The 27870-nt window shown below is 40.8% G+C and overlaps 1 protein-coding gene across 2 annotated transcripts in view; it reads left to right on the top strand.

The window, feature by feature from the left end:
- The window catches only part of PGM2L1 (phosphoglucomutase 2 like 1), a 71135-nt gene extending 46325 nt beyond the window's left edge, over nt 1-24810 (top strand). For both annotated transcript variants that reach the window (XM_037916028.2, XM_043527356.1), the window contains exons 6-14: nt 1439-1632; nt 2249-2438; nt 2618-2715; nt 3451-3631; nt 7537-7630; nt 12112-12241; nt 14838-15027; nt 16292-16425; nt 18855-24810. In XM_037916028.2, the coding sequence (XP_037771956.1) occupies nt 1439-1632; nt 2249-2438; nt 2618-2715; nt 3451-3631; nt 7537-7630; nt 12112-12241; nt 14838-15027; nt 16292-16425; nt 18855-18957 (1314 nt within the window). In that variant the 3' untranslated portion in view covers nt 18958-24810. The remainder of the gene's footprint in view (nt 1-1438; nt 1633-2248; nt 2439-2617; nt 2716-3450; nt 3632-7536; nt 7631-12111; nt 12242-14837; nt 15028-16291; nt 16426-18854) is intronic.
- The last annotated feature ends 3060 nt before the right edge of the window (nt 24811-27870 follow it).

Below are 27870 nucleotides of genomic sequence, written 5' to 3'. Positions count from 1 at the left end.
TCCATCTTTGATTAATTTAGAGCACTGTATTCAGCACAATATTACATATTGCTCAAACAATGCATGCTGTATTTCCTCTTTTTGTAATTCTTTGTGGAAGCCTGTCCAGCCCTAAATAAATAGGGCTGTCGATTAATCGCAGTTAACTCATGTGATTAACTCAAAAATTAATCACAATTAAAAAAATGAATTGTGATTAATCAGTTTTAATCGCACTGTTAAATAATAGAATACCAATTGAAATTTATTAAATATTTTGTTTTTCTACATTTTCATATATATTGTATTCTGTATAGTAATTGAAATCCAAGTGTATATTATTTTTGATTACAAACATTTGCTCTGTAAAAATGATAAAAGAAATAGTAATTTTCGGTTCACCTCTTACAAGTACTGTAGTGCAATCTCCTTGTCTTGAAAGAGCAGCTTACAAATATAGATTTTTTTGTTACATAACTGTACTCAAAAACAAAACAGTGTAAAACTTCAGAGCCTACAAGTCCACTCAGTCCTACTTCTTGTTCAGCCAATTGCTAAGACCAACAAGCTTGTTTACATTTACAGGATATAATGCTCTTATTTACAATGTCAGCAGAAAGTGAGTATAGGCATTTGTATGGCACTTTTGTAGTCAGCATTGCCAGATATGCTAAACACTCGCATGCCCCTTCATGCTTTGGCCACCATTCCAGAGGACATGCTTTTATGCTGATGACGCTCGTTAAAAAAATAATGCGTTAATTAAATTTGTGATTAAACTCCTTTGGAGAGAATTACATATCCACTGCTCTGTTTTACTCACATTCTGCCATATATTTCATGTTAGAGCAGCCTCGGATGATGACCCAGAACATGTTAATTTTAAGAACACTTTCACTGCAGATTTCACTTAAGAGCAACACTCCCATGCGGAAACTACAGAACCCAAATCACCAAAAAAAAAAGAAAATCAACCTTCTTGTTTGTCTGAGCAATTGGCTGAACAAGAAGTAGGACTGAGTGGACTTTCAGGCTCTAAAATTTTACATTGTTTTATTTTTGAATGCAGGGGTTTTTGTACATAATTTACATTTGTAAATTCAACTTACGTGATAAAGAGATGCACTACAGTACTTTTATTAGGGTTTAATAGCGCGATTAATCGTGCGATTAATCACGGTTAAGTTTTTTAATAGCTTGACAGCCCTAATTTTAAAACATAGGTACCTGATTTTAGGCATCTGTAGTCTGATTTCAGTTGGGGGCTTGGGTGTTCAAGAACTCTGAAATCAGGTCACCTAATTATGAATTTACATATCTAAAATTAGATACTTGAAACCTTTGGCCTGAGTGATCCCAAAAAAGTTCTGGAGAACTAAACCAGTCTGATACTGTGCTTTGCTACAGGTTTCTTGCCCATGTAACACACAGTTCTAAGTGTCAATTTTTTTTATGCCAGGTTTATTGGGAAAATGGAGCTCAGATCACATCTCCTCATGACAAAGAGATCCTGAAATGTATAGAAGAATGTGTTGAACCATGGAATGGTTCCTGGAATGAGAATCTAGTAGACACCAGTCCTCTTACACGAGATCCTCTGGAGGAAATTTCTAAAAGCTATATGGAAGATCTGAAAAAGATCTGCTATCACAGGTGGTGTATGAGAAGAATATAACAACTCCCACACTCTAATGCAGGGTTCACTTCAGAAACTTGTCAAAGTGTAATGGTTTCTGACCAGCAATGACAAATGTAGGTCAAACTTTAAAAAATAAGGGTTGGAAAAGTACTATATGCAATCAACTTGGAGTGTGCGTAAGGGATGTACTAAATTAAGGGGATTTTGTACATCTTTTGTGGTATATTTTTGTGCCCCATATGTAGGTGATTTCATTACCTTAAACTAGGTGATTTAGCCCTTGCCTTCTGCTTTTGCCATGCACAGCAGGCTGATCACTCTTTCTGATAGAGCACGAGTCTCATGCAGAAGGAAGTAAGTCTCTCATTTTTAGGGACTTTCAACCAGCCAAGCAGCAGAGATCCCAGTTTCCAGAGTGAGGAAGAATTGAGCCAGCAATCTTTATTGAATGCCTACAGTTGAAACTTGCCTTTTTCACATTTTTTTGAAGACACTTTAGACATCTGGAGAAAGAGCAGCTTTATCGTAAACTTCAGTCCTGTTGTCTTGGCATTTCACCATGGTTCATGATGTCACAGCATTTTGTGAAATAACCTATAATGTTAATTGAAGTCTGCTTTTCTTTTTCAGGGAACTGAACATAAAGACCAACTTGAAGTTCATTCATACATCTTTCCATGGCGTTGGACATGACTATGTCCAGCTGGCTTTTAAAGCATTTGGCTTTAAGCCTCCCATTCCAGTACCTGAACAAAAAGATCCAGATCCAGATTTTTCTACCGTTAAATGTCCAAATCCTGAAGAAGGAGAATCTGTGCTGGTATTTAGTTTTTTAGTTCAGTCACTTTGTTTTTCACTTGGGTTTCCACTTGTTTTGAAATGGTAATGCAATAAAGTCAGAGACCTGGGTGTGTGTGTGAATTTCAGCAGAGTTAATACACTTGAGGACCGCAAATGAATTTGACTATTTGCATATAATGGCTAAATCGCCTTTTTCAGGAGTTGTCTCTGAGGCTTGCGGAGAAAGAAAGCGCCAGAGTGGTTGTGGCCACTGATCCTGATGCAGACAGATTGGCGGTGGCAGAACTACAAGAGAAGTAAGAAACGGGACCTTTCTTTTTAACCTTGCCTTTGAGAGAAAAGGGGAAGGGGAACTAACTGCTCCATCCTCTGATGTTGATTGTCACTTAGATTTCCCAGTTTATTCCACCATCCCTAACAACGTGACGTTTGATCATATTGAGATTTATGTTTAGTCTTCATTTTTTTCTTACATTTTTATCTTAATGATGCATTTTAAGCAAGATTAGTTAAAACCTTTCACTAAAGATCTGTTATGAAGAGTGATTGTAAGCATAGCGCCTTTGATGACCATATACTTTTGCTACCTTTTGACTCCTGTATACTGTGCTGAATTCTCAACAGAATTGTTAACTTTGTTCCAACAGCAGGGCCAAATTCTGGGCCACCCCTTCGCTTGTGGAACCCAATTGAAGACAAAGGGGTTGCACAGGTGTAATTGAGGGTGGAGTGTGAATTGCTGATATATTATTATTGGTGATAGGTTCTTTCTGGTTCATTTATCTTGCTTGAAGGGTTGGTAACAGGGAGACCACACTTGTAAACAGAAAATTTGGTCTGGAAACATTGAGACAAGGTAACAGAACCCTGTTAGTGTGCTGTTCGTGGCGCTACTTTTCAAGGTAGAATGACATATTCAATTGTTCACTGTTCCAGTGGTTGCAGAATATGTTGTACAGTCTTTGACTCTCAATGCATGCTTCTGAGAAACTTGAAGGAACTGTTTGATGTTGTTTCCATCCTGTTTGCAGTGGTCGTTGGAAGGTGTTTACCGGCAACGAGCTGGCAGCTTTGTTTGGGTGGTGGATGTTCAGGAGCTGGAAGGCGAACCATTCCAAAGAAGCTGATGTGAAGAACATTTACATGTTAGCAACCACAGTCTCCTCTAAAATTCTGAAGGCGATTGCACTTCGAGAAGGGTTTCACTTTGAAGTAAGGGTGGCTTGTGTGTCTTATAATCCCCAGGTGTTATATTCAGGAAGAATATAATAGCCATTGCTATCATAACTGATTGCCACAGGTTTTTGTGGTTGCCTCATTACCTACACCTCCAAAAAGTCCGGGCACAAATTACTCTTTTGCTGCTGTTGACTGAGGATTTTTACTCAGTGTTTCTTTTGGCACTGCCAGTTTACCCATTAGATCTCATTTGTCTACCTTGAAGATTAGCATGTGTATTACCTGCTAATCCATGTTGCAGAGTATGCAGACTGTAATCTCTGTCTGTGAAGAGCTGGGAGGTGGTCTTGTGAGGCAGTGTGATGCCCCCCCACCCCTAAAGAATTGCAAGGTTAATTTTTATGTCCAGTATCCTCAAGTGGGTCTAATAACTCAAAACTTTGCCTTGAGGAGGGGAATCCCTTTTGATTGGGGGGGGGGGGGGGGGGGGGGGGGAGGAAGGAGAGAAGCTATGGGATTTCCAGAGTGCATAATGCAGAAACTGTTGCTCTCTTAGATCTATGACATGAAAGCTACTCAGTGGGGTTTAAATTGACTTGAACAGTACTTGTATTTTAATTTGGCACGTGAGGTGTTTGAACTAGATTTTAGTTAAAAATTGTCATAGCTTGATCAGAACTCTTCTACACTGTAAATACCTTTTACTTTGTGCCCTTCAAGTTCTAAATAAAAAAATGCGGGGGTGCTGTGAAGGGAACAACTTTTCTTGTTGATCCTACACCAACAATGGATCTTGCTCAGTTTCCTAGAGCTCTGTGAATATCCGCAGCTGAGACAAGAACATAAAAAACATGTTTGACATAATATACTAAACAAGATTCAAGTCTTGTTTAATACAGTTGTCAGTTGAGACCAGATGAGAACTCTGGGAGGTTTTTTCTATCTATTTTGCCAAACAATGAAGAGCTAAAAAATGTATAAAATGACTGTACTATTGTGCTATTAATCAACTTAAGTGTTGTTGCCCTCTAGTGAAAATTCTGGTGTCTGTTACTAAATACTGTATTTTTGAGTTGGAAAATATTGATTATAGAAATATATATGACCAGCCTTTATAATTTCTTTCGAGAGTTTAAAAATACTAATCTGATTTGAAATTTTTATCCTTAAATATCAGTCATGATACAGAATTTCCCCTTTTTGTAGGTAGAGAGTAATATTTCTCTCACTCAGGACTGCTACTATATCATTACCACTTGTCCTTCTGTTAATCTTGTACTTTTGTCAGATCTCTTAAAAGGAGATTTTAGCTTTCTGCTGTGCATGTTTGCCAGCTCCTGTTCCATCGGGCTCCTCATAAGAGCTAAACCTTTTTTTGGGAGGCTATAACAAGTATTTATTTTTGTGTTGCTTATGTATGCAGTAGTGAATGCTATTCTGAAACACTGTGCCTTAGATTCATAGTCTAAACTGAGTGTGTTGGCCTCTTTGTTTGCTGGCTTTAAACAGATTTTGCTGGGTTTAAGCATGGTTAATTGACAAAACAGCTTGGATTGGGGTCTCTTATTGATCTTACTCTTAGCTTTAGAAAGGAGCATAAACTCTGGCAAGTCAAGTGTAAAAGTATAATAAAGCTGGCCAAGAGAGAATTTGAAGAGCAACTAGCTAAGGACGAAAACTAACAGCAAAAACTTTAAGTACATCAGAAGCAGGAATCTTGCCAGTCAGTGGGGCCATTGAATGATGGAGGTGCTAAAGGAGAGCACTCAAAGAAAACAAGGCTGTTACGGAGAAGCTAAATGAATTCTTTGCATCTGCATTTAAGGCCAAAGATATGAGAGGGATTCCCACACCTCAGCCATTCTTTTTAGGTGACAAATCTGAGGACCTGTTCCAGATTGAGGGGTCAGTAGAGTGGGGTTTGGAACAAATTGATAAATTAAACAATCATCAGGACCAGATGGCTTACTCAAGAGTTCTGAAGGAACTCAGGTATGAAATTGCAGAACTACTAACTGGTATGTAACCTATTGCTTAAATCAGCCTATGTACCAGATGCTGAGGGGTTAGCTAATGTAACACTGAATTTAAAAAAAGCTCCAGAGGTGATCCTGGCAATTACAGGCCAATAAGCCTAAATTCAGTACCAGGCAAATTGGTTGAAACTGTAGTAAAGAACAAAATTATCTGACACACAGGTGAACACAATATGTTGGAAGAGTCAGCACAGCTTTTGTAAAGGGAAATCCTGCCTCACCAATCTATTAGGATTCTTTGAAGGGGTCAACAAACATGGACAAGGGTGATCGAGTGGATATAGTGTATTGGACTTCCAGAAAGCGTTTGACAGGGTCCTTCACCAAGGCTCTTAAGCAAAGTAGGCAGTGCTGGCATAAAAGAGAAGGTCGTCTCATGGATCGGTAACTGGTTAAAAGATAGGAAATAAATGGGTAGGTGGGAATAAATAGGTTTCACAATGGAGAGAGGTAAACAGCAGGGTCCCCCAACGATCTATACTGGGACCTGTGCCAGTCAGTACCCCTTTTCTCAGATCATAATTATGAATATAAACAGTGAGTTGGCAAAGCTTACAGAATATACAAAATTATTCAAGAGAATTAAGTCCAGTGCTGACTGCCAAGGGTTACAAAGGAATCTCACTAACATGGGTGACTAGGTGATAAAATGACAGATGAAATTCAATGTTGATAAATGAAATGTAATGCATATTGGAAAACATAATCCCAACTATACATACAAAATGATGGGGTCTGGATTAGCTGTTACCACTCAAGAAAGAGATCTAGGGGTCACTGTGCATAGCTTCAGAGGGGTAGCCGTGTTAGTCTGGATCTGTAAAAGCGGCAAAGAGTCCTCTGGCACCTTATAGACTAACAGATGTATTGGAGCATGAGCTTTCGTGGGTGAATACTCACTGTGCATAGTTCTCTGAAAACATCTACTCAATTTGCAGCAGCAGTCAAAAAAGCAAACAGAACGTTGGGAATCATTAGGAAAGGGGTAGATAATAAGACAGAAAATATCATATTGCCTCTATATAAATCCATGGTATATCCACACCTTGAATACTGCGTGCAGTTCTGGTCAGCCCATCTCAAAAAAGATATGAGAATTGGAAAAGTGAGAGAGAGAGGCAACCAAAATGATTAGGTGTATTGAAGAGCTTCTGTATGAGGAAAGGTTAAAAAGACTGGGACTGTTCATCTTCTAAAAGTGATGACTAGGGGTGCGGGTATGACAGAGGTCTATAAAATCATGACTGGTGTGGAGAAAGTGAATAAGGAAGTGTTAGTAGCATATAACACAAGAACCCAGGGGTCACCCAGTAGAAATTAATTGGCAGCAGGTTTAAAACAAACATAAGGAAGTACTTCTTCACATAACGCACAGCCAAATGTGGAACTTGTTGCCAAGAGATTTTGTGAAGGCCAAAAGTATAACGGGGTTCAAAAAAGTATTAAATAAGTTCCTGGTGGATAGGTCCATTAATGGCTATTAGCCAAGATGGTCAGGGATGCAACCCCAAGCTCTGGTTGTCCCTAAACCTCTGACAGCCAGAAGCTGGGACTGGTCAATGGGATGGGTCACTTGATAAATTGCCCTGTTCTGTTCATTCCCTCTGAAGCCTCTTGCACTGGGCTAGATGGACCATTGGTCTGACCCAGTATGGCCATTCTTCTGTTTATTTGGTTTATCAGCATTCTTTGGTCCTGTTGATCATGAAGTCCTTTTGCATCGTTTTACTTTTTCCGGTTTTCTGACATTCCAGGCCTTGTACTTAAGACTTCATACAAGAATGCATCTGGGGGTGAAAGGTGTTATTTTTATGTGAAAGCAGCAAATGTTCCCCTTGTTCCATGATACTGTTGTATTGAAAAAAAAAAATAGCTCTTACTGGGTGGCCTCTTCATTTTCAGGAAACACTGCCTGGTTTTAAATGGATTGGAAGTAGAGTAAAAGATCTCCTAAACAGTGGGAAAGAAGTTCTTTTTGCATTTGAAGAGTCAATTGGTATGTACAATAATGTATTCTAAAATATCTTAATGTGGAAAGCTAGTAAATAATATTTTCTGTGCTAATGTACCTTGGTCGTGACAAGGAATCCCGTAGGATTTGTTTCTCTTTAGTTTTCCTCTTTGCATTTTGTTGAACTCCTTGTTAACGTTAGTTAACAGAATGGCAGTCACTGTCCTATCAAATGCTGTGTGGATGCTACTGGTTGAGTCACAGTGAAGGACTGTGACACTGTTTGTACTTCTAACAAAACAATAAGAAGATCTGTAGCATCCATACAGAGTCCTGATGGACCAGACTGTGCTAATGCCCAGTCTTCAGTTCAGTTGGTAACATTCTCTGTAATGGATGTTGAATTTTTGCTTTGCTTTTTTTTTTTAAACTTTTTGCTTACCAAACCACTTACTATATTTTTGATCACCTTACTGAAAAGTAAATTAATCTACTTGTCAGATATGTTCAGATACTGTCACTTAACATAGTCTTCTGAGAGAACTTCAGAAATTTGTAGTGTTTGACAGTTGATGTATCCTCCCAGAACTAACTGTACCCAACAGTACATAACCAACTGCCAGCTCAACTAAAGCTCCATACCGGTGCATCCTTGTGTTAAGTTCCTGTCTCCATTGCAAGGTCCACTTTACTTTGCACATCATGGACATAGGAATTTCCATACTGGCTCATGTTAGTGATTCATGTAGTCTAGTATCCCATCTCCAACAGTGGCCAGTACCAAATGCTTCAGAGCAAGGTGCAAGAAATCCAGTAGAGTACAGTTTTGAAGTAGCCTGCTCTTGGTATTCAGGTGGGGAGGTGGCTTATTTTTTTTCTACACAACAATTGTTTAGTGTTTGGTTAATGCCTCGTATTTTCAAATAAGCTGAAGGGAGTATTCCTTCCAAAAACCGATTGTCTTATCTAAGGTTCCAATGAATAGCGGATCGCAGAGTAACAGGTGTTTGTAAAGCACTCTTTAAAACGTAAGAACTTAAGAATAGCCATACTGGGTCAGACCAAAGGTCCATCTAGCCCAGTATTCTGTCTTCTGACAGATGCCCCAGAGGAAATGAACAGAACAGGTAATCATCAAGTGATCCATCCCCTGTCGGCCATTCCCAGCTTCTGGCAAACAGAGGCTGGAACACCATCCCTACCCATCCTGGCTAATAGCCATTGATGGACCTATCCTCCATGGAAATACTAGATAGACAAGATGGGTGAGATAATATCTTTTATTGGACCTACTTCTTTTGGTGAAAGAGAAAAGCTTTCAAGCTACTTGGAGTCAGACCTGAAGAAAACTCTGTGTGTCGAATGCTTCTCTTTCATCTTGTCTCTCTAATATCCTGGGGCCAACAGAGCTACATCATCTCTAAAACACTGTTAATTTTCTGTTAGGTAATTTATAATACCTTTATAGTTAGCAATTATTCTATATTTTCATCTGAGGCTCTCTGAGCACTTCACAAACAAAGCCTCTTGACAACCCTTAGAGGTAGATAAGGACTACACAGAGTACACTTCAGCTATGGAAATTCATCCACCTCTTAGATGGAACTGTGACGGGTTGGCTCACAGAAACCCCCTTGGGAACTGCCAACTGATGTGCTGAGACTACTTCTAACCGGTTTTCCCTGTCAGCTTGGGATTTCAGTGCCTTGCCTGGTTTGAGCCAGACACGCTAGCCTGCTACAAACCCAGAACCAGGTCTGAACCACATCCCCCAACAACTGCAGGCTTAACTGAAAACACCTTAAGAGTTCCTATCTCTAAACTCAAGTGCCCAGGTCCCAGTGGAGTCCAAACCCTAAATAAATCCGTTTTTACCCTGTATAAAGCTTATACGGGATAAACTCATAAATTGTTCGCCCTCTATAATACAGATAGAGATGCACAGCTGTTTGCCCCCCCAGGTATTAATGCATATTCTGGGTTAATTAATAAGTAAAAAGTGATTTTATTAAATACAAAAAGTAGGATATAAGTGGTTCCAAGTAATAACAGAACAAAGTGAATTACCAAGCAAAATAAAATAAAACACGCAAGTCTAAGTCTAATATAGTAAGAAAATGGAATACAGATAAAATCTCACCCTCAGAGATGTTTCTATCACAGACTGGTTTCAGAGTAACAGCCGTGTTAGTCTGTATTTGCAAAAAGAAAAGGAGGACTTGTGGCACCTTAGAGACTAACCAATTTATTTGAGCATAAGCTTTCGTGAGCTACAGCTCACTTCATCGGATGCATACTGTGGAAACTGCAGAAGACATTATATACACAGAGACCATGAAACAATAGCTCCTCCCACCCCACTCTCCTGCTGGTAGTAGCTTATCTAAAGTGATCACTCTCCTTACAATGTGTATGATAATCAAGTTGGGCCATTTCCAGCACAAATCCAGGTTTTCTCACCCCCCCCCCCCCCCCCAAACACACACACACAAACTCACTCTCCTGCTGGTAATAGCTTATCCAAAGTGACCACAATGTGCATGATGATCAAGGTGGGCCATTTCCAGCATAAATCCAGGTTTTCTCACTCCCCCACCCCCATACACACACAAACTCACTCTCCTGCTGGTAATAGCTCATCCAAACTGACCACTCTCCTTACAGTGTGTATGATAATCAAGGTGGGCCATTTCCAGCATAAATCCAAGTTTAACCAGAAGGCCGAGGGGCGGGGGTAGGAAAAAACAAGGGGAAATAGGCTACCTTGCATAATGACTTAGCCACTCCCAGTCTCTATTTAAGCCTAAATTAATAGTATCCAATTTGCAAATGAATTCCAATTCAGCAGTTTCTCGCTGGAGTCTGGATTTGAAGTTTTTTTGTTGTAAGATAGCGACCTTCATGTCTGTAATTGCGTGACCAGAGAGATTGAAGTGTTCTCCGACTGGTTTATGAATGTTATAATTCTTGACATCTGATTTGTGTCCATTTATTCTTTTACGTAGAGACTATCCAGTTTGACCAATGTACATGGCAGAGGGGCATTGCTGGCACATGATGGCATATATCAGATTGGTGGATGTGCAGGTGAACGAGCCTCTGATAGTGTGGCTGATGTTATTAGGCTCTGTGATGGTGTCCCCTGAACCAGCAGGAGAGTGGGGTGGGAGGAGCTATTGTTTCATGGTCTCTGTGTATATAATGTCTTCTGCAGTTTCCACAGTATGCATCCGATGAAGTGAGCTGTAGCTCACGAAAGCTTATGCTCAAATAAATTGGTTAGTCTCTAAGGTGCCACAAGAACTCCTTTTCTTATCACAGACTGGATGCCTTCCTAGTCTGGGCACAATCCTTTCCCCTGGTACAGCCCTTGTTTCAGGTTAGGTGGTAGCTAGGGGATTTCTCATGATTGCTGCCCCCTTTTTTCTGTTCCACCCACTTACATATCTTTTACATAAGGCGGAAATTCTTTATCCCTCTCTGGGGTCCCACCCCTCCTTCTAAATGGAAAAGCACCAGGTTAAAGAAGGATTCCAGTTCAGGTGACATGATCACATGGCATTGTAAGACTTCATTACCCACTTGCCAGCAGGTATACAGGAAGACTTACAAGTAAAACAGAGCCATCTACAGACAATTGTCCTGGTTAATGGGAGCCATCAAGATTCCAAACCACTGTTAATGGCCCACACATTGCATAATTACAACAGACCCTCAGAGTTATATTTCATATTTCTAGTTTCAGATGCAAGAATGATACATTCATACAAAAAGGATGACCACGCTCAGTAGATTATAAGCTTTGTAATGGTACCTTACAAGAGAACTTTTGCATGAAGCATATTCCAGTTACATTATATTCACACTCATTAGCATATTTTATAAAATCATATAGGGTGCAACGTCACAGGAACATGGCAGCTGATTAGCAGCACATAGAAACATATCAGTTTAGCACAGGAAGTATATCCAATTAAAAGTGAAAGTGGACTTTAGGGAAGCAGATTGCAATTATCCAAGTTGGATTGAACATCCCTGATCTTACATAAAACGTAGAAGGATCTTTAACAACTGCAAGGAGTCAAAACCTTGATTTTAGATGTCCTCCAAAAGACTACACATCTGGCAGCACGGTGGGGCATTGATTCCTGATTGACTTGTGGGACTAGCGCTGCTTACTAAATCACTGGCAACACTTCCTGCAGCATACAAGTGTACTTGCTCAAACCAGCCCTGCTTAGTGTGTGAGATTTGAGGGGAATTGTACCATAGCATGGTAGGGCTGTAGGCTTCTGTCTCCCTGAAACTGATAGGTTGTTCAGTACATCTTTCCACCCCCATAACTCTTAGAATGGCTGGCTTACTGGGTAGATGGGTGTAGCATATGCATAGATAGAGTGGCAGCAGTTGGACATGTGTTTAGTTCTGTGTGCACAAAGGGCATCTGAAGTTTAACACTTCACCTGAGTAAAACAAATGGAAATCTTGGATAGAACTGCTCTGAACACTAGTCTTGTGATTGTCAGGTTTCATGTGTGGCACATCAGTGTTGGATAAGGATGGCGTGAGTGCAGCTGTGGTTATAGCTGAAATGGCATCTTATCTGGAAATCAAGAACCTAACATTGGCACAGAAACTAACTGAAATATATGAAATGTAAGTTCTGTTTTTTAACATGCTCTACTTTCCTTTTTGATTTTTTTTCCTGAGTTTTGCGTAATCAAACAATTTCCTCAGCACTATCAAAATCAGAACAGTATCTGTCACTTGCTAGTAGGACACGCTTTCTTCTGTACAAAATAAGTGCAATATAAAACATTAATGCCATATAAATGTAAACTGGATTAATATACATTAAATGTGTGTGTATTGTTCAGAGAAATACGATGCCTGTCAACTGTGTTTGATACAGATAACATGGTGATTAAGAGATGGGGAAGAGGGGAGGATATAAAAACTTGGCTGCTAGAATAAATATCAGAAAGAGTCCTACTAGCAAGGATTGTGTTTTTAGTTCATTGTCATCATAATCAATCTACTATTAGATGAGTTAAATTATACACTTCTACCTACTAATTTTTGCTTTTTTAAACATCTTGCAAGAGAAGTTCTGACCTCTTGTTGAGGTTCTTTTCATGTTGTGTTTAAGGAGGGAGGGCAAGTGAAGCATAGAAGTCCAGGCAGAATCAAGAGGTGTGGAGGAACTAAAGACAATAGCATATTTAGGGTATATTTGTGATTTCCAGAAAATCACAAGTTTTTTTTAAAATTAACAATGAGCTCTGCATCTGAAAACTTATTCTTAAAATAAGTGGGTTTGGGACACACTTTTTTTTTTATTTTTTAAGTTAACTACTTGTAATTAGACCTGATTAGTCTTTACAGTGTGGGTTCCTTTAACCTTACTGGAGGATGATTTTAGTGAAAAGCGTTAGATATAAAATGCCTTGACGTGCTGGAATCACAGTTTAAAAAACCTCTCTGGGTCACTTCAACTCTTCTTCTCCTTGAGGTAGATACAGGTCACGTTGGAGGATAGTCCTTAAGAATGGAGGAGGCCTAGTCAGTTCTGAATTGGCATCTTAAAAAGTTGTGTAAGAATAGAGGTTTCCCCTGGATCTATCCCTAGAAAAAATGATTTCTTCTCCCACTGTTAGGTTGTGTTGGTTATCCTCCCTTCTGTATTTTAGTTGTGCTCTGCGTATATCTTTGTAAAGTGCTTGGAGTGTAAACTAACTTGACTTATGCCTCTTTATTCCATGCAGACCACAGGGCCTTCATTGCTGCCTTCCATCTTTGACAGTCTCTTGCTGCAGGCGTAGCTTCTGCCCATGTCATTTTAATAGCTTTCGGTTCCTCTTCAGTTGTGCTTTTCTAAGTTGTCCTTGGTTTACCTCATCGTCTTTTTGCCCGTGGGATTCCAGTTCAGCATTTGTCTTGCTATGCTGTTTGATTCTTTCCTCCCTGTGTGTCCTCTCCATCTCCATTTTGTTCCATAATTCCCCATCCTATCAGGGTTTAAAGATACTATAGAAATGTAAAAAAAATACTCTGGGGGTGCTAAGAAAATACCTCTTTATGTGAAGTGTTTGATAGTTAACAGATTGAAGCAGCTTGATTTGGATTAGTTAGGCTCTACCCTGTGACGAGCTAGGTTTATCACATACAGTGGCCACTTAAAGGAATAATTGAAAACCTTGAAATTTGCAGGGAAACTGATACAAACCCAGAATTCCAGATCTTGAAACAAAAGTGTGTCAGTCTTTGGTTCACTACTATTTTTCATGAGTGTCTTACTTTTTCTATATACCCAATTCTGCTTGAGGCTTTATTATGTTAGGTCCTATATATAAACACAGGTCCCCAGAAAGCTTAGCTTCTAAAAAGGAAGTAGTAATCATCTGTTTAGTTTGAAAATAAATTTGCTGTCTTTGTTATGGCCTGTGGATTAGCCTTTGCTTTTAAATATCTCCCATCACAGTGCTGCTTCTGGCCACTGTTCTGACTGCTGCTGAACTGAGTTCACTCTGTCACGTGTAGATTGTGGCAGGACGAACTCAGCACAGAGCAGGACTGGAGATCTAATACTGGCAAGGGGCAACGCAGAGGTATGAAATTTACAATATCTTTCCAAAGGCACAGTGGGGAAAATGGAGGAGAATGTAGTAGAAGACATGAAAGGATGGAGGAGAATGTAGTAGAAGGCAAGAAAGGATGGGTGTGGCAAGGATTAGGCTGCTCTGTGCATCCAGAAAGGAGCAGTTAGAGGAGTGTGTGGAGGTTGGGGGCCCAAGGAAGAATAGAGAAGGCTTATGGATCAGACCAGGGATAGAGACATGGAGGTAGGCACTAGATCAGCTCTCTGCTCCAAGCACAATTTTCCGGGCTCCAAACAGGGATCCTATATTATTTTTAGTGGCATGAATTTCAAGTTCTTCTCTCAACTGGATTCAGTCCATTTCTGTTACTATGGAGGGTTACTGTACATTATTGTCCTTCATTACTGACCCTCACTTTAGGGTGAATTGGTGAAGTTCAGTGGTTTTGGGTCTGCAAACAGGCATCGTGCATCATTTTACGTTGTCTAGGCTATCTTTTAAAATCAGCAGTAAGTAAAAGTAAGCTTGGACTTAAAGTGTGCTCATGAATATGGAGAATCATGGTCACCGTTCTGGATAACTGATCACTCTGTAGACTTAGTGTGCAGAAGACTGAGACTCTCTTGTAATTAAAATAATATTTTTCCTTGTAGGTATGGATATCACATTTCAAAGACCTCCTATTTCTTGTGCTACGAACCTCCTACTATCAAAAGGGTATTCGAAAAGCTTCGGAATTTTGATTCCCCAACATCTTATCCAAAGTCTTGTGGCACTTATGGTGTATTACACGTACGGGATGTTACCACTGGCTATGATAGCAGCCAGCTTAATAAGAAATCGGTGAGTTACGCAATACTTGGAGAAAAAATTAGTATAGTGGCTAACGTTTTAACCCTTTGACAAGGTGTTTTCTGAGCCTGTGAATGAGTACATTAAGTTGACTTTATGATACAGAAAGATGCCAAACATCCAGTATTTGGGATATAAATGTAGGGCTTATCTACGTTTAAAAAATCACAGCGGCAAGGCTGTAGCACTTCAGTGTAGACGCTACCTGTGCTGACAGGAGGGGTTGTCCCATCAGTGGAGGTAATCCACCTCCCCACGAGGCGGTAGCTATGTCTATGGAAGAATTCTTATGTACTGTATATTTTCTTGAAAATACAGTGACGTAGACAATTTAAATCTATCACATTAATTAAAGTCTGTCCTATGTCCTTTCCACATAAATAAAAAACTTGAACAACTTTAAACAATTTTTGCAATAATGCGAATATCTATCAGCATTAGCAGAAGGCCACTAGCCGAAAGTACTGACTTTATTATGATGTAACTGAACCATAGAATATTAGGGTTGGAAGGGACCTCAGGAGGTCATCTAGTCCAACCCCCTACTCAAAGCAGGACCAATCCCCAATTTTTTGCCCCAGATCCAAACAGCGCCCTCAAGGATTGAACTCACAACCCTGGGTTTAGCAGGCCAATGCTCAAACCACTGAGCTATCAAACTCCCCATGTTTGAGATATGAACAAGCATCCATCCTGTGAAGTTTTTCGGCTGTGTTCCCTATCAAAGTTTTAAAAGCAAATAGCTATAAATGAAATGCAGAGGTTTGCAGCCAAATTTTTATTCAAGACGCTGATTAAATTAGTTTCCTTTAAAGTTACAGAAGAGCCCACTAGCTTCAAGGTAATTTTAAACACCTTTGATTTAAAGGAAATACCATCAGTGGATAAATCTTCAATATTAATTAAACAATTGAAGTATCCACCAAAGAATTTTTTTAAGTTTCCACTAAGATATCCATAATTTAATTAAAAGTAGTTTTACACATGGGTAATTAAGGCCTTGTCTGTATTAGAAAATTAGATTGGTTTAACTACATCAGTCAGAGGGATGTGAAAAATCCACACTCTGGAGCAGTGTTGTTAAATTGGCTTAAGTCCCCATATAGACAGCACTAGGTCGTCGGAAACTAATTTTCATATTGATCACTTGTTTGCATTGTGTCAGAGTTTCTATGCAGTGCATAATACTTAGGATAGCAGGGAGGGGAGATGCATGTTGATTGTACAGATTAAAATGATGATGATGTTCCATTAGGTGTTGCCTGCAAGTAAAAAGAGTCAAATGATCACCTTCACTTTTCAAAATGGGTGTGTTGCCACCCTCCGGACAAGTGGAACTGAGCCAAAGATCAAGTACTATGCAGAGATGTGTGCGCGGCCTGAGCAGAGGTGAGGGTTTCCATTTTCCACATTGTGTCAACACTAGGTTGGCTGAATCTGTGTCTTTTCTGTACAGTCTTTACTCCTTTTGCTTGACCGGCCAGTACTTTTGACTGGTGAGTATTGGAGCTACACCCTCATCATTCAAAATATTTCCACAGACCTGTAGGTGAACATGCATTAGGCGAGACACATTCTCCAAAGATAAGAGCTTTCCCACCCTAGTTGCTGGGTGCAATGCGCATGACTTGATGGACAGGTGTTGAGGGTTTCGGGCTGTTAATCTGCCTCCCCAGCCACTGGCGTGCATGGATCTGCTCATGAGGCTTAATGCTAGAACTGTGTTAGCAGTGGATAAAATGGACAAGAGTTGAATTTCACAAGTCTGCTGCTGCAACCCATTCCCCGCCCCCACCTTCATCCTGGAACAAAGGCTTTTCTTTCACTCCTCGTCAAGCTCTGCTCATACGGAGAGGTCCATGAACTGTAGTAGACACCCACCCACTCGCCTTTTAGGGATCACACTATTGCACCCTAGGTTATCTGGCGATGAAATCTTTGCGTTCGTGAGTTGATATGTGAAACTCTCCTCCCTCTGATTTTTAAAAAAACAACACCACTCCTCTTTAGTGTCCCACGTGCCTTTTTTGGGGAGAAGCATTTTATACCACCACATACCATCTGTATCATCAGTGTTTGTTGCTCTTGGAAGGAAGGGCTTTAGAGTGGTCACACTGCTCCCAAGTGAGAGTCACTCTCAGCACCTAGATTTTACTTTTCAAACTTGGGAGGGTCTTAAAGACAGACACTTCAACTGGCCTTATTTTCAGGGTGCCAAACATGCTCATTCCACACAGTCAATCAGAGCAATGGATGCTCTGCCCTTGGGAAAGTTGGGTCAGTTACTTAGGCACCTTCATTCATATTTATGCAGGTATTTGTTGGTCCCCAAGTTTGAGTATATTTAACTTCCAGTTTACACATTGCAGTTAGTAGCTGTTTACCATATTGAGGACCTTGAATAGATTTTCTGTTTGACTGGAGCCTGGGCAATTGCAACTCGAAGTGGCAGGTATTGTGAACGCTAATTTTCTGAATGTCAGCTCTTGCCAGATCGATCCCTGCCGGCCGATACGGCTGGTAGTATAGACATACCCTCAGTAAAGGCCTGATTCAAACTCACTGCAGTTAATGGCAAGACTCCATTGGCTTGTTTGGGCTTTGGCTCAGACCCCAAAGTGTGTGCACATCTTGCTGGTTTTTGTTTTAGTAACCAATACAAAGAAATAGTTTAATTCTTTCTAAAGGATTAGACATTCAAATGGATAAGAAGAGTATCAGCATTTACTCTCCAGGATAGAAATTAGAAGGACTATCAAGCCCTTCTACTCCAGAGCATAACGTGATCAGCAGCTGCAGATAAGAAAGGCACTTCCTCCCCTGATGTTATAGCACTGCTCAGCTAGGTGGATGATAGAGGTTGAATACTTCTCTCTGAAGCATTATTCTTTGGTCTCTATCAGGAGTGGAGTACTGTACTATGCTAGATGAGGTGCTCTTCTGTTTCAATGTTTCATTGTTAGTTTATATTTTAAGTCTTCACTGGTTAAAGAGCAACGAACTTCTTGCCAGTTCCTGGGCAGGGTCAAAATGGCCAAAACTGATCTAAACAGGACATAGGTCAAATGAGTTTATTTCTACTTAATATCAGATTGAGTGAGTCGGTTCCTCTTGCGTCCAGTGGAAATATACTGTACAACAGGGAGTAGCAGGAGAGAGGGGTATGTGTCTTTAGAGACATGTTGTTCTGTTTAAAGGATTTGGTCTTGATTTTCTTCCCTTGCTGCGTTCATTAATTAGATTTCATAGGAGTTAAGGCCAGAAGGAGATCATTACATCATCTAGTCCGATCATCTGTGTATCACAGGCCCTTAAATTTCACCCAGTTACCACTATGTTGAGCCCAGTAACTTGTTGGACTAACTAAAGCATATCTTCCAGAGGGTCTTGATTTGAAAACTCCAAGAGATTTCCCTGGTAGTTTGTTCCAGTGGTTAATCCCTCTGTGTTTCAGATGTGTGCCTAATTTGAATTTGTCTGGCTTCAGCTTCCAGCCATTAGTTCTTATTATGCCTTTCCTTGCTAGATTAAAGAGCCCTTTAGCACACACTGTTTTTCTCCCCATGAAGGTACTTGTATACTGTAATCAAGGTCACCTGTCAATTATCTTTTTCCTAAAGTAAACAGATAGAGCTCTAAGTCTAGAAGCTCAGCAAGTACAAACATTACAATTAGCTGTATGGGAAGAAAACGTCTAAGGGACTTCTGAGGTTCTTGAAATCTAATCAAATTTAGTTTACTGAAGTGTTGGAGCTGCCTTTTGTGGGATAGATCACTTGATATTACTGTAACTTCAGCCATTTGATTTCTCCCTCTAGTGACAAAACCTTTCTGGAAGAACAACTACAGAAAGTCATTGAAGCTTTGATTGAGAATTTTTTGGAGCCCAGTAAGAATGGACTGATTTGGCGTTCCGTGTAGATCTCCTCCAGCAGTTTGTTGTAGAAGTGACTCTCCTTGCGCTGTATCATGTGGAACAAAGGAACCAAGATCAGAACTCTATTTAGCATTAATTGTGTGTGTGCGTGTGTGTCAGTTACCTAACTGGCTAAATTCTTAAAACCAATAAAGAGGCTGCATCTTTTTGTCAGTTTTCCAGCAAAAAGCTATGGCTGGCAAATGGATTTGGTGGAGTTAATATCTACAATTTCATGTTCTTTTGACCAGAAGACACATGTACATTAGCATAATGAAGTCAACTCCCATAGTTCAAAATGTAGCACTCCAAAGGGTTAAGACTGCTAAACTCTGCTGTAGCGTAATCACTAGGTTTCATGTTGAATGAACGAATACCTAGCACCTTTGATTTGAAAAGACTTGAATTCAAAAAGTTCTGTTAGTCATAAGTGTATTTGAAGGGAATTAGCAATCACATAAGACTGACAAAATGAGCCGGCTTCTTAATTGCTGTGGAGTGTGTAGGTATCATTTACCTTTACAGGTCTTAATTTACAAGTATGATAAAATAGAGTTTAGTATTTAAAATGTCTAGCTTAGACAAGTTGTTACAGTATATGGTTTTCAGCCATTTAAATATCCTAGTATTAGAGGGGCTCTTGGTGCATTGTATTTTTTCCTGTGTATCTTAAAATACTGCTGTTTACTTAACAGTGAAACAATAGTGGCAACTCCATGCAATTTGATTCGCAGCTTGGTTTTTTACTGATCAAACAGTGCCTTTCCAGGATGTCCTAATCAGGGGAAATAATCTGTCTGTGTCTTGTTTAAATTAGTGATTCTAACCACCAGAGGCCCATTGAGCATAGTTTAATCAGTTGGTTTTCTTTCACTTTATAAAACTCTCCCAAAATATTCTGGATCTCATTCTACATTATCTCAAATTAAGACATCTAAAAGCAGGCTGTTCTAAAATATAGATGCCTTGTGAATGCAGGGAGGACTATGTGGAAATCGAGTTAATATTTCTCTAACCTCTTGAAATGACAGTGTCTGTGTTCTCTGCTCACTTATGAGAGAGGAAGCTAATGGAGGTGAGACATGGGCTCTGGGTATTCACCCCTTTACTCTCACTTTTCTTCACTTACAGTTGTATCTACAAATTAGCTCCTGATGTTGCCTGCCTGCAAATATTCGATCCTTCCTCTAAACTCACTTTAATTATCTGTTCGTGTAAGTTTTTAGCTGCTATTCCTAATGATATAATTCCTAACTAGTACCTTACTCTCTTTGACTAGAACCTGGTTTTCTTAATGTGGAAAGTCTTTGGAAGGTTGCTGTTAGCACCTGTTCTGGGAAAACTGTATTTTAAAAAGCATACTGCTTCCCTGTTCAGCGTCCTCTGGATGCTCATGTCCCTGGGTGCAGAATAATGCTTGACGCTTTGTCTTTTAAACTGGTGATAGAAATCTCTAAAATAGGAACTGTGATGCTCTGGACATCTAGCCACTATGGTACTAAAATAATTAAGTAGGACAGTTGAACACACAAGTACATACTATGGTGTCTGATGCCTAAACATGGTTATAGGACTCTAGTAGTATCTTTTTTGATTAATCTCCTCTAAATCAGTATATAGTTGAGTTCCTAAAACCCAAGAGGCACTTGTTTAAACCATTGTTTGCCACTATTGTTAAACCTTTGAATTTGTCCTCTATTATACCCTTATAGCTAGGTTCTGTAGGACAGTGCAGAACGGTGCTGTACATATCTCAGCTAGGCAGATATAAAGACAACATGTTTTCGGTTTCTGTGCAGAAATTGGATATGTCATGCTGACAGAGGCTTTGCACTATGACCATAAATACGTATTTTAGCTATATATGAATGTACATGTACTGCAGGAAGTTGTCGCACAGATTCTTATTTACAAGCAATGTTTATTTATTTTTTTTATTTTAAATGAGATTTCCAAGTTGTCCACACAATTGAGTGAAATTTCTCTTATGCCAAAAGGGGTTCTTTCCTTTGATTATTGTATATTTGTGAGTGCGATGTTGGGGGGGAGGGGGAAATGGGTGAAAGCAATGAAGCTTGACTGCTTTCACAATATTGCATGAATTGGAAGATATCCAAAGATATGCGGAGCAAGTCTTTTTAAGTTGCTGCTGGGACTTTGCATTTTTTTTCATGATGGAAGTTAAACTTCAGACCTGATTCTGGTCCCACTAAAGTGAGTGGAAGCATTGCCATTAATTTCATTGGCAGCAGGATCAAGTCCTTGGGGTTTTGAATCTTTTTTTGTAATTCAGAAGAGAACAATTCATTTTTTGTGTGCGTGGTTTGAACAAAGCTAAACATTGTAAAAGGCGTATGGAGTTGTGTCTGTGGATAGGTATGGTGTAGAACATAGAATTGTGTAAGGCTTTCAGATCTGCTTTCCTAGTAGCCGGTTAGCTGAGCCTGGTCTGAATTAGGGATGTAAAAGTTTAACCGATTAACCGTTAAGCTTGATGCTTATCAATTCAGTTAACGATTAAACACTGCTGCTGGCTCCGGGTCCCAGCTGTCATCCCGCGTGCCCGAATGCCGTGCACCAGCGGTAGCTGGGACCCCAGGCGCAAAGCCGGCAGTTGGGACCCCGCGTAAAACATGGGGTTGCTACATCACCCCCCACATCCTTAGTTCCCCAGTTAAACGTTTAACCGATTACTTTTTTTACACACTATTTACATAGCTAGTCTGAATCTAATCCAGTATTAGATAAATCTTAACATGCGCACCAGGCTGTTGAACACTTAAAAGATGCGGGTTTCAAAAGGCTTTTGAGACTTGATGAATCTGGCGGAGCTGAGTATCAGTGGTTTTCTTAAACTGATCATTAGGCCCTTAGTTCTTAAGCAGTACATCATGGATGAAGTGCTTTTGGAAGTGGGGCACCAGAATGACTGTATTCTAAGGGTATAATAATTACTGCTGTTTAATCTGCTGCTACCATTGTTTTCCATTGATGTGTGTAATGCTTGAAGTATCCCTATTATTCCATTTGGAGAAGTTGTTTTCTTTCCTCTCTCTCCATTCCCTCCCCTACTTTTGTTACTGTGAAAGATGATCATCTTGTTACCTCACTGCTGAGTACCTTTTTGCTGTACCTACTGCCTCAGCACTTTGAACGTGTGCACAATCTGGTTTCAGTTATGGGCTTTTTTAATAGTTTTGTTTGCATTGTAGAAATATTTAAACTGTGTGTGGGGAGGTGACTAATTCTAAACCAAACCAGTTCTTTTTTCATCTGGATGTTTACTGACTTACGGCGCTTCCTGTTTATAAGATGCATTTCTAAAGGTTGGTGTGGAGCGATTCATCAGGTATGATAGAGCCAGTGATTATTTGTGTCTAGCATTTGAGTAGTTTCATTTGTTGTTTTTTTTTGTACTGCTGCATACAGAGGCCTAATCTCTATCCCATTCAAGTCTGTGGCAGAACTTCCATGGGACTAGGATATGATCCTTTAAAGGATAAGAAATTTGCCAGGCAAGTTGACACTGTTTATAATACACCTCTTCTATTTGTGTTTTTGCATAAGCACCATCTTCTTCAGAATGTGAAGTGCTTGCTGTTCAGTTAGTAAAAGGAAATCAACAGCTGTTATCCACCTCCCTCAGTGGTAATATCACAGCTCGTCATAACTCTGGAGGAGATATTGAGCTGCAGCAGGAGTGGATAGCAAAAGCTGTTAATGCATGCTTCCCCTCTTTCCTGGCAGTGCAGCACTGAATGACTACAGGTATGTCCTAAAGCAAAACTTAAGTGAACCTCTTACTGTAGTTAGAAGTACACTTACTTCCTCTTCTGTCTTTGGGGTCAGGATGTTTTCCCATGAAAATGGGACTGAATAAATGGAACACAGTAAAATGATATTTCTGAGCTGACTACTGAGCCTGATACAGTTCACCTGCAGGGTTCACTGATCATGATTTGATTCAATAAGACTTGAACGTGAATTAAGGAACTTGGAGTTTTGGCAGAGGGAAGCCTACAAGAGAAGGCATGCACTAATGCGCCCTTAGAATGCAAGCCGAGTTGTGGACTCCCAGGGCTTTTTGTCTGTGTTTATGACCGAGGACTTCAGTGAAGGGACGCGACCTGAGGGGGGAGCCAGTCTTATACTGGGTTGATCTTGTAACCCATTAGTGACAAGATTGCTCTGCGTTTGTATGTAGTGAAATATCCAGTTTCCCTTTGTGGGTTGAGAAGACTGCACCTCCCTCAGTGTGATTGGCGCAGTTTGGTTAAATGCTGGCTAACTTTGGTTTGCAGTCTGGGGTCGTCTGTGATAACACACAGCAGCAACATCCCCTTATTGGCAACATGCAGCTCTGGACTGGGCTTTAAGCTTCGCATTTCTCCGTTCACAGGGTATCTGCCCACAGGGGTGCCAGCGATAATGCTATCCCTGGTACTGCAATGCTCAGGTAGCACCTTTATCCCCCACTCTCACATAGACCAGGCTTCCAGGTTACCAGCAATTTCAGTTCTCTTTTTTAATAAAAGGGAAAAAATAAGGCCAAAGAGATTGGAAATGTTGAAGCAAAGAGCCATGTGTCTACCTGGGGGCCAGAACATGCCCTCTCCTTCTCTGAAATTCTTCTGTTCTCAGCCAGTGCCCCCATAGTATTCCTGAACTCTGCCCCTCCAGCGGTGTTCGCTTTTGCTCCCTATAGCTGGGGGCAAGGGATATTTCATGAAGCACCCTGAGTTCAAGGAACTTCCTTGAAACTTTTGCATGGAAAGTAAGAGGGTGGTCACTGTTAGCTTCAGGCAGGGCAAAGCCGCTAGTGCTAAGGAATGAACAAAGTAACCTGCTGAGTAAAGATATGGGCCTGCCCCTAAAACTAGCTGTGTGTGGGAATACCTCTGCTCCTCCCTCACAGCCCCGTTAAAGTGAGATGAGCCCCCACACGCTCATTGTAGGATCAGGGCCCTGTGGGTTTATGGCTTCTTGCTTTGAGACGTATTTGACACTCCATCTAGGCAATGTCGGACCTGAAGTGGCAGAGGCATTTGCCAAGACATTGCTCTTCTACCACAAGAGCAATTCATTTGCATTTAGATCGAGGGCCAAATCCTGTCTCAATGAAAGGCCCCAAACTCAGTGTTGTTCCGTGGCAGGGAGGGAGGTGGTGTCTGGAACCTGTGAGTGGGGTCTCCGCTCCCCACACCAGCATGTAGCACAGAAGCAGTGATGGCTACTGCAAAGTCTGGGTTGCAGGGAGTCTGCTGTCACTTCACAGCCTGAGGGACAGAAGGATTCCAGTCCCCCACGCCAAGCCCGGCTACTTGGCCTCATCACAAGGGGAAAGATTTTTGCCATTGTTCAGGAAACTATTGATCCTAAAAGATTAAGCAAAGAGTTGAATCAGCGCTCCTGGTGAATATTTCTTTCATGATTTTTACCTAGAACGTCTAAAAGGCACAAACATTTGTAAGCATGTCTTACCACACCCAAGAGAAGAGAGGGGTGCTGTTTGCATGGGGAAGCCTGGGCATTCCGAGCCCAGTTCTGATCTCATATTCCCAGTGAATATAGCAGCTATGTCCCACGAATGTTCGATGGCTGATTCTTCCGAGATGATAGCACCCACAATACCTGAAGTCATTGCTCTCGATTTAGAACCCAGGAACGTTTTAGATCTGTTACCTATTCTTGTTCCATTTGTTACTTCAAATGCCTTTTCTTTTAAGAAATTGGGGTGTATTATAAATACAGACTGAGAATTTGCACTTTTTTTCTGAAGTATTTCTGTATGGATTACTATGTGGATTTAGCTGAATGAAGTGTTGTAACTAATAAAACATTCTCTTCGTAGTAGTAAATCTCCGTGTGATCCTTTGGTGTTTATTGGAGCATTTCTTTAACGCTCGTGTGAATCAGTGTAGAGCTGGTTGAATAATGTGTGGTTTAGAAATGTTTAGAAATGCTTTTTAATTGGTGGTGGGGGGGGGGGGGGGAATTGTCATGTAAACAATTCCTAAATATTTGACCAGCTCCAATCCGAGATACGATATACAAGATTATTTACAGTGGTGGAAACATAGAATTTATTCTTGATACATCTGTTTTGTAACAGTGGAGGTAATTTTAAAAGCTTTGTTTTCTTGGTAACAAGTACCAAACGTACTTAACAGACATAGTTGACCTTTTTTTAGAAATAGGTGGGCTGAAAGGAAGAGCACATACTCTATCATTTCCTGGTTCAGATCTAAGACTGGAATAGCTTGTAATGTGAAGTGGTGGAAACCCCTGTCATTTGAGTCATTTTCCAGTAGGCTGGACAAAGCCCTGCAAAAGTGTAGGGAACAGAGAGCTGCATTAGATAGCATGATGGGTAAAATTGTGTGCAACTCCCATTGAAATTCAGTGAGACTTAGGCATGTTTGAAAATTTTTCCAAGCAGGTCTCTTCCATTTCTGCCTTTCTGATTTGAGTTTAAACGGGAAGACAGTGGAAAATTGACATGTCTTATTCTCAACCCAAGGGGAGGGTTTAGTGATCTTAAGCATCAGGTTTGAATTATTTAGATTCCTAGGATCAACTGGTTCAAATCCCAACAGGATCTAATCAACACATCCTCCCCTCTGATCAAGGTAAAACCTGTTCTGTGGATCTTAATATAGCAGGATATTTCATAAGAGACTGAGGTCTTGGGACAGTAAACTGAGGTCTTGGGACAGTAGTTTGTTATGGCACTTCTTGCAAAAGTGTTTTCATTTGGGGTTTCTGGGCACTACCGCAATACAGTCAAGAATCGGGGGGTTTCATTGTTCTAAGCACTACATGCACCCAATGAAGACAGTCCCTGCCCCAAAGAGCTTACATACGAAATAGGAAAAAGATTTGCGTAGTGTTCTCAATTGAATCTTCCTCTCTCACACTGCTGTGTAACACGTACTGACTCAGACATAGCCAGTAGTTCGATTACACTCACAGTTCACTCATTAAAACGTTGAAGAGACCAAATAATCAAATTTATTGTGCTGTTTTGCCTTGAGCTAATACAAAAAGGGGACATAAATACTCTCCTTCCGGGAAGCAGATTCTTGCAGTGCGTTTCTTACACGGAAGGTGTACTTTGGAAATATGCATTTAAACTAGCTATATTTATGATATGGTTTTACAAGTTACGAAATTCCTGATACCGCACTAAAATCCAACCCACCAGTTCATAACAGTCCCTTGTCTTGTTTTGTTCTGCACTTTTCTAATCTCTTTTGGATACTACATTCTGGATACTGGTCTGCAAATATACCTCCCTAGCTTGTACTGGGGCAGATCACTAATGTGTTTTGCCTTGGACAAGTTTCCTGTTTTCTAATGCCAAAGCTGACTTCAGCTTTGCACAGTATTGAGGGATACTTGGGTGTACAGAATTGCGGGGAGAGCGTAATACATTGTTAGCATAACTTCCCAACACTTATATGTATATATTAATGTGGCGTATACTACACCTAATATATATTAGCTAACGCACATAGTATGCTAGTGCCAGAAGTTTCTTAATTTTTCGTGATGAAATGATTCTTGTGTCACCCTTTGGGATGAGCAAAATGCTGTAATAAATGTAAGACTGTTAGGTACAAAGCTTACCACCTTGACCAAAAGCAAAACAGCGATCCAGGAGTATCGTCACATCTGAGCCTCGTCTAGTGAGAATCCTTCTGCCCTTTGTGATCTGCATTCTCCTTTACTTCTCTCTCTCTCTCTCTCTCGCACCAGTTGTAATGAGCTGACTTTGAATTAGCAGGAAGCATTTCGGTCAACACCAAAGAGACATTGAGAAATGGAGGGCATTTAAAGAGGAAAGACAAGTGCTTTAGGGGCTGACCGGCTGGAATTAGCAAGGAAGAGCAGAACTACTGTATGTATACAGATGGTTAGTCTCTAAGGTGCCACAAGTACTCCTTTTCTTTTTGCGAATACAGACTAACACGGCTGTTACTCTGAAACTTCTCTGGGAAGCTGGATGTTTAATTTCTTTTATGGCAATTGCTTGAAGCTGCTCCAGGAGCTGGAATGTTTGAACGAAGCCCTGGGGGTGGGGCTGGCTGGGTGAGCTGAGGGCAGGCGAGGCGGATGCAGATGTGTAGTGAATACAATTTGTCACATGGTTCCACCAATGATCACACAGATCATAACCTACCATGCATGCGCTAGCCTCAATAACATTGGTATGAGTGGGCCCCAACCTCTGGGGCTTTGGAGTTTGAAAACCCTCCAGATGTGGTACTTGGAGAGGCTTTGCTGGAAGCAAACAGAAGAGCAGGGTAAAAATGAAACCAACTCTGTCCTGCCAGGGATGAAAGCTACAAACATAAAGTGATGCAGTTACTAGAGCTTGTATTTTATGCTTCTCTTCACTGCTTGGAGCTTTTTTGACTCTGGTCAGAGGTGATTGGCTTTACAGCCAGGCTGGCCTCCAGAGTCATAGCTAGGCTGCGCTCATGCCCCCTGTACTCCACGCTCTGCAGGCTGGAGTAAAGCGACTGATTGTGTGGTTGCCCAGCGGGGCTGCCTCCTGCTTTGGCGGCGGTGATAGGAACGTAGTTTGGTTGGAATGCTGTGACAACTCAATAGCTCTTGCAGTCACCCATCCTCTGAGCAAGCCCACACCCTTATTCCGTGGGCTTGACCTCTGGCTCAGGGTTAGGCTCCTGTTCAAAGATGGGCTGTTCATCTCTGCCACCCCATAATCCAACCCACCCTGAAAGGCTAGTCAGATATATCTGCTTGCTTCATTGTGGCAACATGCTACTCTGGGCTGCAAGGCCCTATGTGACCTAGCTAGTCAACCTCTCAGCTCTTCTCTCCGTCCTCCTATCCCCACACGCCACCCTTCTCTGGCCTGCTACATCTGGAAGCCCCTACTGGCCCCCGTC

This window comes from Chelonia mydas, chromosome 1, assembly GCF_015237465.2.
Source record: "Chelonia mydas isolate rCheMyd1 chromosome 1, rCheMyd1.pri.v2, whole genome shotgun sequence".
NCBI lineage: Eukaryota > Metazoa > Chordata > Testudines > Cheloniidae > Chelonia > Chelonia mydas.
This window is presented reverse-complemented; position numbering and strand designations above follow the sequence as displayed.